Here is a 13954-nt window from a genome sequence, read left to right as displayed (position 1 = left end):
GTGTAATGAAGCAGGCAGTTAGCAATTAGCTTGACATATTTTACGCCTTCCATCTGGTCTGTAATGCAAGTCTTGCTCTTATTATGACAGGTACTGCCAGATCGAGTGAAGGAGAGTCGTATGAGTCTGAACAGGGCTCCATAAGCACGTCTGAAAGGAAAGGGCAGAAGAATGTCAGTGTTTATGAAACGGGAGCGAGGGAGGCAGAGAAGAAGAGAGGAAGAGTGATGCTTTGCCCTCTCCAGTTGGCACCAGGATTATCACTAACGAAAGGGCAGTGAACAGCCTCTGCACTAGTGGATCTCAAAACTCAGGGCCTGGGTCAGAACATGGTCACCCTTTATGACCTTTTCGACCCCTTACTTTGCAGAGGTGCATCTCAAACTCAGGGCCTGGGTCAGAACAGGGTCACCCTTGATGACCTTTTAGACCCTTTACTCTACAGCAGTGTATCTCAAACTCAGGGCCTGGGTCAGAACATGGTCACCCTTGATGACCCTTTTGACCCCTTACTCTACAGCAGTGTATCTCAAACTCAGGGCCTGGCTCAGAACATGGTCACCCTTGATGACCTTTTAGACCCTTTACTCTACAGCAGTGTATCTCAAACTCAGGGCCTGGCTCAGAACAGGGTCACCCTTAATGACGCTTAAGACCCTTTTATCTACACTAGTGTATCTCAAACTCAGGGCCTGGCTCAGAACAGGGTCAACCTTGATGACCCTTTAGACCCACATTTAGATCTCAGCCGGAGCACGTTTGTCTTGGCTTCAAGTTGTCATGTTCAAGTTGTCTTGCAATAATGGCAGACAGTTGTCAGCCTTCCAACCCATTTTCCTAGAATTACTCAGTTCAGCTGTTTCATTCCCTGCTGAAAATGTTCAGCCTAAGCTACAGCAAAGACTAGCTGGGATTTTAAACTGGTTTAGCTGGTTAGAGCTAGTCTGTGGCAGGTCAAAGCTTGTCTGTGACTGGAGATAACTGGATAAAGAAGCTACTAAGGCTGGTAGAGTAAGCTGGTGGCAAAAGTTTAAACAATAAGTTTAATCTTGACACATACAGCTTACAGTGTATATTTGATAAATTTTCCATGTGTGCAGCTGCTTATGTGCTCAGTAATTGTAGGTCTGTCATGATCATCATGCATACAACTGCTCTGCTTTGTCTGGTGTGACCATATGGTCTTGAAATAAAGGTATTTTTGTGCTGGTATATGAATAAATTCATATACATACAGTACCTGTATTTTTGGTAAAAAATTAGGTGAGAATGGGTTCTAAGAATTAGGGTAGAATGGGACAGTAGGAAGGTATTGCTTGCTGTGCTATGCTTGCCCACTCAGAAATAAGGATGTCGGTTCACTCAGTTTTCGATTGATTTTTGTACCTTTCTTGATTAACAAGCTTGCCAGTTTAAGCAGCAATCACAGCGTCTGATTCCTTTATTTTTACTTCATTGCATCTAATGTGGTAGAATTACAAGTACCTTTGTGTGCTACACTTGTAGCAGTTTTAATTACAACCTTACAACAAGATCAATGATTTTGATTATAGCGGAGAGGGTATTGTGACAGCGGTTTCGGAGATGTTCTTGCATCCAAAAAAGCAGTCCCTGCGGTGTGATCTGTGTGTGAAAATAATGCCATGTGAATTTATGTGAAGAAATGTATTTTATGTCTAATGTTGTGTATTATTACATTCATTTGTACCGTGTCATTTTGTTTCAAACACAAGCAACAATGTCAGTCTGTTCTTGTTCTGTTTATTAAATGTGCAACTAGCTGAAAAACTCTATGATGCTTCTCTAATAGCCTATAGCTCAAAAGCTCCCAGTACTCCTCACATTTCAGGTTATTCGTTTGAAGTTGGCCGGTTAAAGGCTCCTTGTAGAGGAGAGTTTTTCACATTTTCTCAACAGTAAATCTGATCCGTTTGCCCTCAGATCTGCCACCGCCTGCCACCAGGGAGAGACCCCCAGGCTGCAAGACGGTATTCGTGGGCGGCCTGCCCGAAAACGCCACGGAGCAGCTGATCGTGGAGGTGTTCGAGCAGTGCGGCGACATCATCGCCATCCGCAAGAGCAAGAAGAACTTCTGCCACATCCGATTCGCCGAGGAGTTCACCGTCGACAAAGCCCTCTTCCTGTCCGGTTCGTGTCCGTGAGCTCCCACAACCCCCCTTTCCTCCGCTCCGCCCCTGTGGCATTGGCACGCCTGCCAGCGCTGCTACCTTAGCTGTGTTCATCATAAAAAAAAAAAACCTCAGAGAAAACCTTCAATTTTACAACAGCATTTAAGACTGTAAACCAAAACAACTGACAGTAAGTGCATTTAACACAACTATAAAACCACCACGAGAGATTGATTCCAGATACTTCAAGGGTGTGGATCTGTAGTTTACACAAGCGCAGAGCAAAGTGTTCCCTACAGCTCTTATTCAGAGAGGTTTTCTGGGAGTCTGCTTTCTTTCAACTGGAACAGTCTCCGCTCCACACGGTACTTTCCTGTTTGAGCGGTTTTTGGAATGCTTTTCATAAAATTCAACATCAGTGTTCTAGAACTCCCATTGCTTCCCATTACCAGTAATGAATGTAGCACTAGCATTAGAATATTGCGTTAAGAACATTCTTATCACATATTTGCGATTATACACCTTGAAATCAGAGTGAAATGGAAGTGACAGCAGCACTAGCTTGTGTGATATCAGGTGTATGCCAGTGAAACAAATCTTTCAGGGAGAATTTTTTAAGGGCAGGGCGTCGATTTGACTGACGTCCAATGAGGAGGGGAAGATTGCACCGCTGCTACATGAAAGGACATTGATTTGAGGGGGAACAGAAAATTGACAGACATTTGATCAACAGACTGACGTAATATCTAAATGCAAATAGTTTTCCAGGAAGGGGATGGAAAAAAAACTTTGATGTGAAAATACACAAGTATTATAATTTTATGGAAATAACATGGCTATGACGAATTGAGCAAATTGAGGAAAAAGGTCATTTTGATTTCAGCTTGTCTTTAAGGGGTGAAATGGTGGAGTGAACGACTCTGAGTCAGGGCTGGACAGGGGCACTCCAGGGGAGACCCCCACGCAACGGAGGTCAATGAGGAAACGTTGATGGGATGGGCATTAACCCCACTCCCCTTGCAGGAATGGGGGAAATAAATCACGTACCATCCCCAGGGATACCCCACGCAGGTCATGTGATTCATCCCGCCTCTTATCTTATCTCTGTTTCCCGGCAACTCGTCTCCGGCTACGGTCTTAAATCACTGGGCCGGTATGAAAGGAGCCTTTGGGCCGTGGATCCTGGCTTCGCAAAGCGCATTAAAAATGGTGGCTGCTCCGATAATACGCTGTGCATTATTCACACTCCTCTGATGCTGTTGCCCCTCTTGCTGGAGACGCGCTCCGCATCCCAGTGATGCCCTCGTATGTAACACAGCCCTGTGGACTGGGCCTCCTACCCCCCCCCCCCCCACCCCAGTTCATAAATAACCCCCCCTCAGTTCACACACGGTATCATCAGAATGAAATATTTAACAGAACCGAGATCACAGCGCTGAAATGGCCCAGTATCTCTAGAAGCTGCTTCGACCTTTGCCCTAATGTATGTGGCCATATTGGGAGCAGGGATTGGCTAGTGGAACAGCATCCGAAAATGAGTAAATGCACGTGTGCACGTTTGTCACACAATACAAAACACAGCTTTGTTTACGCGATTTCATTACGATCCCGCAAAGCGAGGAAAGCGGAGAGAGAAATAAAACTCTATTTTAGTGTGTTTATTTAATAATTTTTTGGCAGTATCATCCACGGCAACAATTAGCAGCCTTTCACCTCCCGCGGAATCTGTTTTCAGGACTCGGCTCCGTTTTATTTATTCCGGAAGACGCCTTCTGGGTGTTTCAGCTGCGGCATCGCGGCGGACGGATTTAAACAGGATCCGCGCGGAGAGATTGGAAGACGGCGAGATGGACGTGCGGTTTTCCCACGTGGACGCGTGCTGAAAATTGAGTTGCGGGTTTATAATAAGGACTGACGCGCGGCAGGCGGGAAGCCGAGCCGAGGAGGGGAGAGGGGATCTGTAATGGAAAAACAGGAGCGTCCTTCCCTCTGCTCTGTGTATGCAGGGTTTCGTCTCGGGAGGGTTTACATGGTTTTCTGCGCACCTGTGTCCATCAGTGCGAAAAACCCTCTTAGAAATGTACATTTCGCCCATGAACTGAAGCCGGGGAGCGCACCGATGCCTGGATCCGACTCTACATGGAAATTCTGGTCTGCCGTGTACAGTCGGAGAAGGGAGGAGATGCATCACGGTGGAAAATGAAAAGCACGGCGCGTGCCAGATGTTGTTCTCAGTGTGAGATTAGCGGGTGTGAGCGGTGGATAAATTATCCCTGGCGTTGTACAGGTGTAAGGCTTAAGCCCCCCCCCCCGGCAGCCCCGGTGACAGATGCAGCCGCGACACGTGCAGGAAAGCTGCCTTTTTTTCTATTAGCTGTTAGGGCCCTTTCTGACTTCTGTTGTCTCCTCCTGCCCCCTCTTCCTCCTCCTCTTCCTCCTCCTATTCCTCTTTGCTGTCCTTCTTCTCTTCCTCTTGCCTCTCCTCCTACCCCCTATTCCTCCTCCTCCTGCCCCCCTCACCTTCCTCCTCTTCCTCCTCCTCCTCCTATACCTGTTCACTCTCCTCCTCCTCCTATTCCTCTTTGCTGTCCTCCTCCTTCTTCTCTTCCTCTTGCCTCTCCTCCTACCCCCTATTCCTCCTCCTCCTACCCCCCCTCACCTTCCTCCTCATCCTCCTCCTCCTCCTCTCAGGGTACCGGATCAGGCTGGGCTCCAGCACGGATAAGAAGGACACGGGGAGGCTGCACGTAGACTTTGCCCAGGCGCGGGACGACCTGTACGAGTGGGAGTGCCGGCAGCGCATGCTCGCTCGGGAGGAACGCCACCGGAGACGCATCGAGGAGGACCGGCTCCGTCCCCCCTCGCCGCCCCCCATCGTGCACTACTCCGAGCACGAGTGCAGCCAGCTGGGGGAGAAGATCAAAGGTGACCCCCCCCCCAACACCTCAGCTAACACAACCATTCTTACAGAAGCTGGTGGAACATTCCAGTTAAGGCACAGGTGTCAAACTCCAGGCCTGGAGGGCCGTAGTGTCTGCTGGTTTTCGGGGTGTTCTGGGTTAATTCAAGTCATTGATTGGTTAAAGAATCCACACGCCTTGTTCTCAAGGCCTTAATTGGCCTTAATTGGCAGCTGATTGAAAGGAAACCACAAAAACCTGCAGACACTGCGGCCCCCTGGGGATTCAGTTTGACACCCCTGAGTTAAGGGCTTAAGGTTACATGAATTGTCACAACATTAATGTGGTTTTTAACATTAATTAATGAAGTACACATACATAGACATAAACAAACGGATTAAGTTCTCAGTAGGTAGTTAGTAAACAAGTACATTACTTAATGACAGTTCGTGTATCCTTATTGTAAAGCGTTAGCAATTACCATTTGGTTGTCAGATGATGTTATGGGAAGATTTCCCCCCAAACTTAGAATGTATTTATTTTCCCAAATGAGTTCACAGTCCTTGAAAAACATCAATCCCGGCAAGTTATGCACATAGAGTATAAACTTCCTGGCAACGTCCCCTTGATCATTATTGTTCAGTGGTGGGGGGAAAAAAAATTCTGATTCACTGAACACTGCTAACTTTCACAGAAACAAAAATGAACATGAATGACAATCCACAATATAAATTCTTTTTGACTGGAATAACAAAACTCTGAACCCATTTCTGTAACTACTGGAGATTTAAAAATAACATTCAAGGGATATCCGGGACACCAGACAAATTTATTTTGGCTCTTTGCCCATAAAGCTGCAAGAATGTTCTGGGAACCAAAAATGCTTAGCTGGGCTAAGGCCAAAGCCACTGATAGCCGATACTGCATCTATTTGTCTCTTATTGAAGATGTAACTTATTTAGAGAGAGTATAATCTTACCTCCCTCGCAGTGTTCTGCTGGCCTAAACGAATGTATCCTCCAAAACTATACTGAAACTGAGCCACAAAATGTATGTTCCACATGATTCTGGTGGCAAGCTGCTCAATAATGCTTTAGTGAGCACCTGCACACAAAGAAAGAAAGTGCACGAGAGAGAGAGAGAGAGAGAGAGAGAGAGAGAGAGAGAGAGGGAGAGATATCGAGGTCAGTGGCCCTTCAAAGAGCAAACCTACTTTTTTGGATGACTTGACGAATCTGTGTGACCCAGCAGTCCGAGTTTGTGGTGTTTTTTTTAATGGGTTGGCGAATGTACAGCAGGGCAGCCAGCTCTCAGTCCTGCTGGGGAGGTAAACAAGGCCAGCACAGGCAGAATCTGCTGGCTGAATTTCCCCCGCATTTCGGGTTATCTTTCCTTGCCTAACCAACACGTGCACCCTTCACTAAAAGGGGTGCACACAACACGGCGTTTCAAAAGCGAAAATAGCTGACGGACGGCGTTGAATAGCACGATTCGGCGTTGAATCGTGAGCACGGTTGGCGGCTATCCAGCGCGGTTGCGCGTGGTACACACAGTACAAGATCTCTCCAGTCAAGGCCAGCTTGTTTCCGAAACAATCGCAGACAAAGGCAAACCTCAGCACTGTGGTCTCAGAACAACCTCAAACTGATGGATTCCTGTTTGTATTGTCTAATGGTGTCTATTAATAAGGGCCCCTCCGGTTAGCGCACGCCGCTGCCGACTGGGGCCTCGCTGTCTTGACAGCATGAAAAGCTAAATCACGCCATAAATATATGGCGCGGCCCCAGGGACTTGGGTTTATGACACATTGATTCAATATCTAAGCAGTGATGGATTATTAATGCAAATAATTTGACAGACCTGTGGGTTTCTGCGGTCAGGAGTGCCATAAATAAATCAAGTGCCTTGCGGGGCTGTAATCTCAGCCAGTTTGGCGGAGCGCTCCGGTTCTGCGCACTACCATATCGCTCGCGCCTCCGTTCCAAAAACCCCTGTTCCTTCGCCCCCCCCCTTGCCAGCCGGCCCTCCCTCCGCTAGCCTCCCACGCCCTGTTTCGACTCGAGAAATGCTAAAGTGGTGGGAAAAACCGTCCTCCTCGAAGGAGCGAAGGAGATTTAACATAAATGTAACGTTTAACCGACGACAAACGGGCGTGCACTCGGAAATCCGCGTGTCCAGAGGCAAGACGTCGATTGTGTCATCGACAATCAAAAGCGAACGACGCCCCACTCTCAACGCTAATAAGTCCTTTCCTCATCCACACGGTAGCTGCAATTATGTAAAACGACGACCATGAGTTGCCAGGGGGTTGCTAGGTGGGTGGGAGGGAAAATATTTCTGTCGTAAGTGTGGAATAAAGGGGATTTCTCTTAGTCATGTATTTTTGGCTTCAAAAGCGTGAGATGATTCCAATGGCTTTCATTACAGTGACGCTCCAACACACTCAGTTTTATCTCCGTACAGTATGGACTGGAATGTGTAGCATTGTAGCTGTTATTGAGAAGAGCCTGGAAATCAATTCTCTCCCCCGCTGGTATGAAAGTACATAACCCACCTGCAATAGCATTTCTACGTGCGATTATAGAACACGGTAACACAGTCATCACTTTCAGTTTAACCTGCTGACGAGAGCTCATTAAACCTCAAAGCCTACAGCGCTCTTCAAAAACAGTCACCGGGTCGCTGCTTCCAGCCGCCATTATTATTGAAATCATTCTTTCTGCCAGCCCAGCGTGACTCCCGCGTTCTTCCCTTAATCCGCCCAGTCACTCGTTGCCTTCTAAATCAGCTCCAGGTTTGTGTAGATCTGGGGCGCCCCATCATGTGCCACGGAGGCCCCAGAGTTTGCAGGTTTTCGTTCCGACCTATCGCCACTCCAGCTGATTTCACTAATTAGGACGGTCCTCTCTGGTAGACGGTGTGTTAATTAGTGAAATCAGCTGGTGTGGTGATTGTGGGGGAATGAAAAACCTGCATCCTCTCGGGCCTCCGTGACACAAATGAGTGGGCATCCCTGGTGTAGACAAATAAATTTAGACTAATGACCGGGGAGTCGTAAAGCATTCCAGATTAAATCGCTTCTTCTCCAAAATTCTATTACATTACATTACATTATTGGCATACGCTCTTATCCAGAGCGACTTACAGTTGATTAGACTAAGCAGGAGACAATCCTCCCCCGGAGCAACGCAGGGTTAAGAGCCTTGCTCAAGGGCCTAACAGCTGTGCAGATCTTATTGTGGCTACACTGGGATTAGCACCACTGACCTTGCGTGTCCCAGTCATTCACCTTAACCACTACGCTACAGGCCACCCCAATTGTGATTTTTCCCTCCCCCTGCCATGTACCTGCTAACCCTCCCCTCCTCTGGCTTCTCCTCCTTCGCAGACGACTCCAAGTTCGCGGAGGCGGTGCGCATCCTGCTCACCTGGGTGGAGCGGGGGGAGGTGAACCGTCGCAACGCCAACAACTTCTACTCCATGATCCAGTCGTCCAACAGCCACATCCGGCGGCTGATGAACGAGAAGGCCGCCCACGAGAAGGAGATGGAGGAGGCCAAGGAGAAGTTCAAGAACGCCCTGGCGGGGATCCTCGTGCAATGTGAGTACCCACGCCGGGCGCCCGTCACCCCCTGCTGGTCACACTCAGGTCTGCACGTTCCAGGCTCTCTCTGTGTACAAAATATTATATGGATCTAGATCCAAGATCTATAGATCTTCCTGCTTGGCTTAGTCCATTAGCGAGTGGTGGGTGCAATCGCTCTGTCAAGGAGTCTATCATTGACTCTTTAGCAAGAAGCAGGTGCATTCACCCGTTCCTTATAGACTCTCAGATCGCTGGTTTAGTACATATTATTATCACAGTGATCTTATTATCACAGTTCCCCAAGCACACATGCCCTGATTGTCAGGGCACACACACACACACACACACACACACACAAACTTTTATGTGCATGGAGATACACGCAGCATGGGGTAAGCGGCCACTTCTAAAGGCAGAGGGAAGTCAAGTAAAATATATTCCACTCAGGAAAATCGGGATCAAGGACAACGATGTCTCCGTTAGCACTCAATGTCACTCGGGGGAGGGGGGGGGGGCTGTTAGGTCAGGGCGGCCCATTATCGTTACTGCCAGAGAGGCCATCAGCCCATCTCCACGACCGCAGGCCATCCTACGGTGCTTAACGCCGCGCTCGAGAGATGAAGGCCAGCTGTCGCCGGGATGGCTGAGTGACAGCTGAGGTGGAGACAGAGCACGACGTTAAGAGGTCGTCCGAGCCGTAATATACTTGCGCCTGTGCCAGTCCCCGTCAGATAGAGTGACCTCCACATTTCCCGTGGGGCTCCCCACAATCCCCGCTCGGGCCCTGAGCCCAACAGACCCAGGGGGGGCCTCTTTATGAGCATTGCTTGGGTACTGTCCCTTGTCTCTTTAGCGCCCTCTGCAGGCCTGCCGGAGTAGATGGTGGTTACATGGAGGAGAGGCACTGATCAGCCCTGCTGTGTGTGCTGGCCAGGGCCGCCCAACCCTGCTCCTGGAGATTTACCATCCTGCAGGTTTTCACTCCGGCCCTAATTTGGCACACTCCAGTCTACTAATTAGCAACTTAACAAGACCTCTCGCTCAGTCGTCTCCAACCCTGGGCCTGGAGAGCTCCAGGGACCAGGGTTTTTGTTTTCACCTTAAAATAAGCACTCAGTTGTGACCCAAGTAGCCAGGTGTGGTGAAATCAACTGCTATAATTGATTAATTAAGTGCAGAGTAACAACGAAAACCAGCAGACCCCGTGGCTCTCCAGGACCAGGGTTGGAGGCCACTGCCCTAGCTGTTGAACGAGGTGTGCTTTGTTAGGGTCAGAGTGAAAACCTACTGGAAGGGAGATCTCTAGGAACACGGTTGGTCTGGTGTATGTAGGCAGTGGAAGGCTACAGCTCCGCATGCACCTGCCTGGCGAAAGAAACGCTAAACGGAAATAGAAACTACGAGGGCGGTAAGCCTTCCGCAGTTTGACACCCGCTCTGACAAGAGCAGTCGGTGTCAACACTCGAAAGAGAGAGAGCTAAGGCTAGAGCAGCAGTTGCACGAAAATAGCGTGGGACCAGGATGTTGTCAGTTCATGCTTACGTATTTTGTACACCTTTACAGACTAGAGGTTCTCAAAAGACAGGGGCGTTTTACCATTTATATCGGATGCATGTCCCATACAATATGCACCATTCCATTCAGATTTATCTAAAGCACAACGAACGTCAGATCACTTCTCACCCGGCATTCTTCGGACATGGCTTATCCATTTTCTTGTATCCTTCTTAATCTTTTATTTTGAATATTAAAGTTACTGGCATTACTTTGATTGGTATGGGATTCTAGCACTGAGGGGGATAAGGTTTTATCGTGTGACAGAAGGTAAGTCTTCCCTCAGCAGTCTGACAGTCTTGGACTGAAATGCAGTCATTTCCACACAGGTAGAGTATTCATTCTCCAAAACTTCAGGAGACAACATGAATCCTTTATTGCAGATGTAAAAGGTTAAAAGTTATGATATTACCACATACTGTATTGATTTTCCAGCATGTAAGTGATTAAAATATTTAGAAATCTCCCTATTTTCCCTATATAAGTATGCTATTTTACCATCCTGGTTTGAACAAACAAATTGGGTATCGGACCTACAGGAGATATGAAGGCCATAGAGTCAAAGTAAGTAACGAAGGAAACGTTTATGACATGAACACAGGAAGGTGTTGAATTAGGTGTTCAAAGGTGATTGACAGTACAATTAGCCAATAAAAAGCACAATGAAACACACCTCTGGCAGGACTAGCATTTATGCAGACACGGCTGGTTAGGCTTAGTGTCCATGTATTTCTAGAGCTGGGCACAGTGTCGTCTGGTGCTTTCTTAACCAAGGGTCTTTCTTAAGCAGTAGTTGTCTTGGGGAGGGACACAGCCCACTGGCTTTTGTTTTCAACCTAGAAATCAGCTCATTAATGACCAAAAGCAGCAGACCCTGCAGCTCTGCAAGACCAGGGTTTCATATTCCAAAGCAGGGCTGCCCAACCCTGTTCCTGGAGATCTACCATCCTGCAGGTCTTCATTTCAACCCAAATTTGGCACACCTGACAACTAATTAGCTACAAATTGGATTGTTCTTGAAGGTGGCGGACATCGGTCGATTTACAGGTCATTTGAGGAACGAGGAGACAAGGAATGATAAAATAAGTGATTGGAATGAGCCCAAGGTATCTAGTCATTGAATGAGGTGTGCTTTGTTGCTGGTAGATCTCCAGAAACAGGGCTGGGCAGCCCTTTGCTAAAGGGTCCCATTTTCAGCATTGTCAGTGGTACGTATATCAGCAGCCCCCCACTTGACAAACCCTGAAAAAAGCGCACATTCCCTCTCCATCGCAGTAATCCACGGAAGCTTTATTTCTCTCCGTCAGTTTGTCTTTCACTCCCCTTTCGTCTCTGCAAATGCCACCACGGTCTCCGCAGCTGGCTCGCGACAGCCTGCCAATACAGAACAGCCACACTCACACTTACCTGTGTACACTGATTACTGCAAAATGTATTATCACTTAGTTAGGATTAGTTTCATCTTTGTTCTGGGATACCGACTTGCAAGGATATTTCATTCAAATTGAGCATTTTGATTGAAATGATCGCTGTCTGGAATCACAATCATGTCTGATGAGTAAAGCCATGACCAAATTAATTCAAAAAAATATATGGGCTGTCAGTGTACAGTAATATGACTCAACATCCTTGAAATTATTCCTTTTGTTGGAAGACAAATCTCCTAATTTGAGCGATATGCCGGTACTTTGAAACGATCTGCTCTTTCATGATCTGACTGTGTCTCAGCGTGGAGCTTTCCCAGACCACAGAAACGGAGACATTTCTTTGAAATGGCATCGTTCACATGTGGTAGCAGTCTTATCAGAAGCCCTGACGGAGCACACACACGCCACACGACACGCCCGTCAGAGAGCAGGAGGGGCAGATGTGTCGCGGTGGCAGACTGCTGGCAGCCTGCAGAGATGCGTCTGCCCAGGCGTACCTGTGTGATCCGTGTGTGACAGGTGGACCATACGCCTGTCTGCTCGCTGATACGGGGGACAGAGAACCCCCTCCACACACACACACACACACACACACACACACACACACACACACATGCACAGGCACATACACATACACATTACACACACACACATGCACACACACACACACACACACGCACAGGCACATACACATTACACACACACACATGCACACACACACACACACACACACACACACACACACATGCACAGGCACATACACATCCACACACACACATGCACATGCACATACACACACATTACTCACATACACACACTGCACGCACATACACACTCCCACACACGCACACACACACGCTCATACACTTATACACACACATTACACACATACACACACACTGCATGCATGTACACACATGCTCCCACACACACATACACACACACATGCACAGGCACATACACATACACATTACACACGCACACATGTACACACACATGCACATGCACATACACACACATTACTCACATAAACACACTGCACGCACATACACGCTCCCACACACACACACACACATGCACATACATACACACACACACACGCTCATACACTTCTACACACACATTACACACATACACAAATGCTCTCCCACGCAAACACACGCACACAGGCACGCGCACATACAAATTCATACACAGGTGCCCGCCATACGTTCCCACCTGCCTTCCACATCGATCGCATCCGTCAAATTAAAGGATGCTGAAGTGTCTATCGATCCTGCCACGGCCCTCTCGCTCCTTAGCCTCCCTGTCCCTGGCGCTGACGGGGCCGGGGCGAAGGCCTTATTGACTCCGCACGCTTTATTAAGACCCATTAGAATAAAAAGGCCAAGTCCTGGGCGGCCGGGGCCCCCCACGCAGAGCGGAGCGGAGCGGGTCGGGCCCGGCCGGAGACCGCGGGGGGGGGGAACCGCCGCTCGACGCAGACAATGGGGCGCGCTCGCAGCCTTTCAGCGGGTCTGAGACATCAGTCCGCCCGCCGCCACGTCCCACGGCCCACAATAGGAGCGCCGCGGTCCTCCAGGCACCGCCGCCACCACCCTGCTGACTTCCGCAGCGCGAGCTGCCGTCGGACAGCGGAAGACTTAGTGCCCCTTAGCGAATTCGTTTGTTATGTAGCAGGCGGCGCGGCTGCCGCGGGCCCTGTTAAACACACCGCCGGTTCTCAGGCGGAGAGCAGGGCGGAGAGTGCCTCGGCCTGGGTGGCGTAGTCAAGCCGGCCCCCTCTGTGGGCTGGCATTTGCCTGGCTGTGGCATTCGATGTGGAACGGGGCTGGCATTCTTTTACCCAGAAAGGCTGTCCATTCCTCTGGGAGTGCATGGGATTTTGTGCTTTTGATGGTCTGTTTGCTTCTGTCTGGTCTGGCTTCTTTTGGCGTGAGAGGGAGAGCGTGTGTGTGGTATGTGCCTGTGTGCCTGTGCTTGTGTTTGTGTATGTATTTATGCCTTTGTATGGGTGTGTGGGTATGTGTGTGTGTGTGTGTGTGTCTGTGTGTATGTGTGTGTGCCTGTGCGTCTGGGTATGTGTGTGTGTGCGCGCCTGGGTATGTGTGTGTAAGTGTGTCTGTGCATGTATATTGTGTGTGTGTGTGTGTGTGTGTGTGTGTGTGTGTGCTTGTGCGCGCCCGGGTATGTGTGTGTATGTGAGTGTGTATGTGAGTGTGTAAGTGTGTCTGTATGTATGCCTTTGCGTGGGTGTGTGAGTGCGCGTGGGTATGTGTGAATGTGCATGTATTTGTATATGTGTGTGAATGTGCATGTATATGTATGTGTGTGTGAGTGCGCATGGGTATGTGTGTG

The 13954-nt window shown here is 48.7% G+C and overlaps 1 protein-coding gene across 2 annotated transcripts in view; it reads left to right on the top strand.

The window, feature by feature from the left end:
- The window catches only part of enox2 (ecto-NOX disulfide-thiol exchanger 2), a 161515-nt gene that overhangs the window by 116373 nt on the left and 31188 nt on the right, over positions 1–13954 (top strand). For both annotated transcript variants that reach the window (XM_061235097.1, XM_061235098.1), the window contains exons 5-7: positions 1942–2148; positions 4821–5054; positions 8418–8630. In XM_061235097.1, coding sequence (XP_061091081.1) covers positions 1942–2148; positions 4821–5054; positions 8418–8630 — 654 coding nt within the window. The remainder of the gene's footprint in view (positions 1–1941; positions 2149–4820; positions 5055–8417; positions 8631–13954) is intronic.

The sequence above is a fragment of the Conger conger genome, chromosome 3 (genome assembly GCF_963514075.1).
Source record: "Conger conger chromosome 3, fConCon1.1, whole genome shotgun sequence".
Lineage (NCBI taxonomy): Eukaryota > Metazoa > Chordata > Actinopteri > Anguilliformes > Congridae > Conger > Conger conger.
The sequence above is the reverse complement of the archived record's forward strand: the minus strand, read 5'-3'. Positions and strand labels throughout refer to the sequence as shown.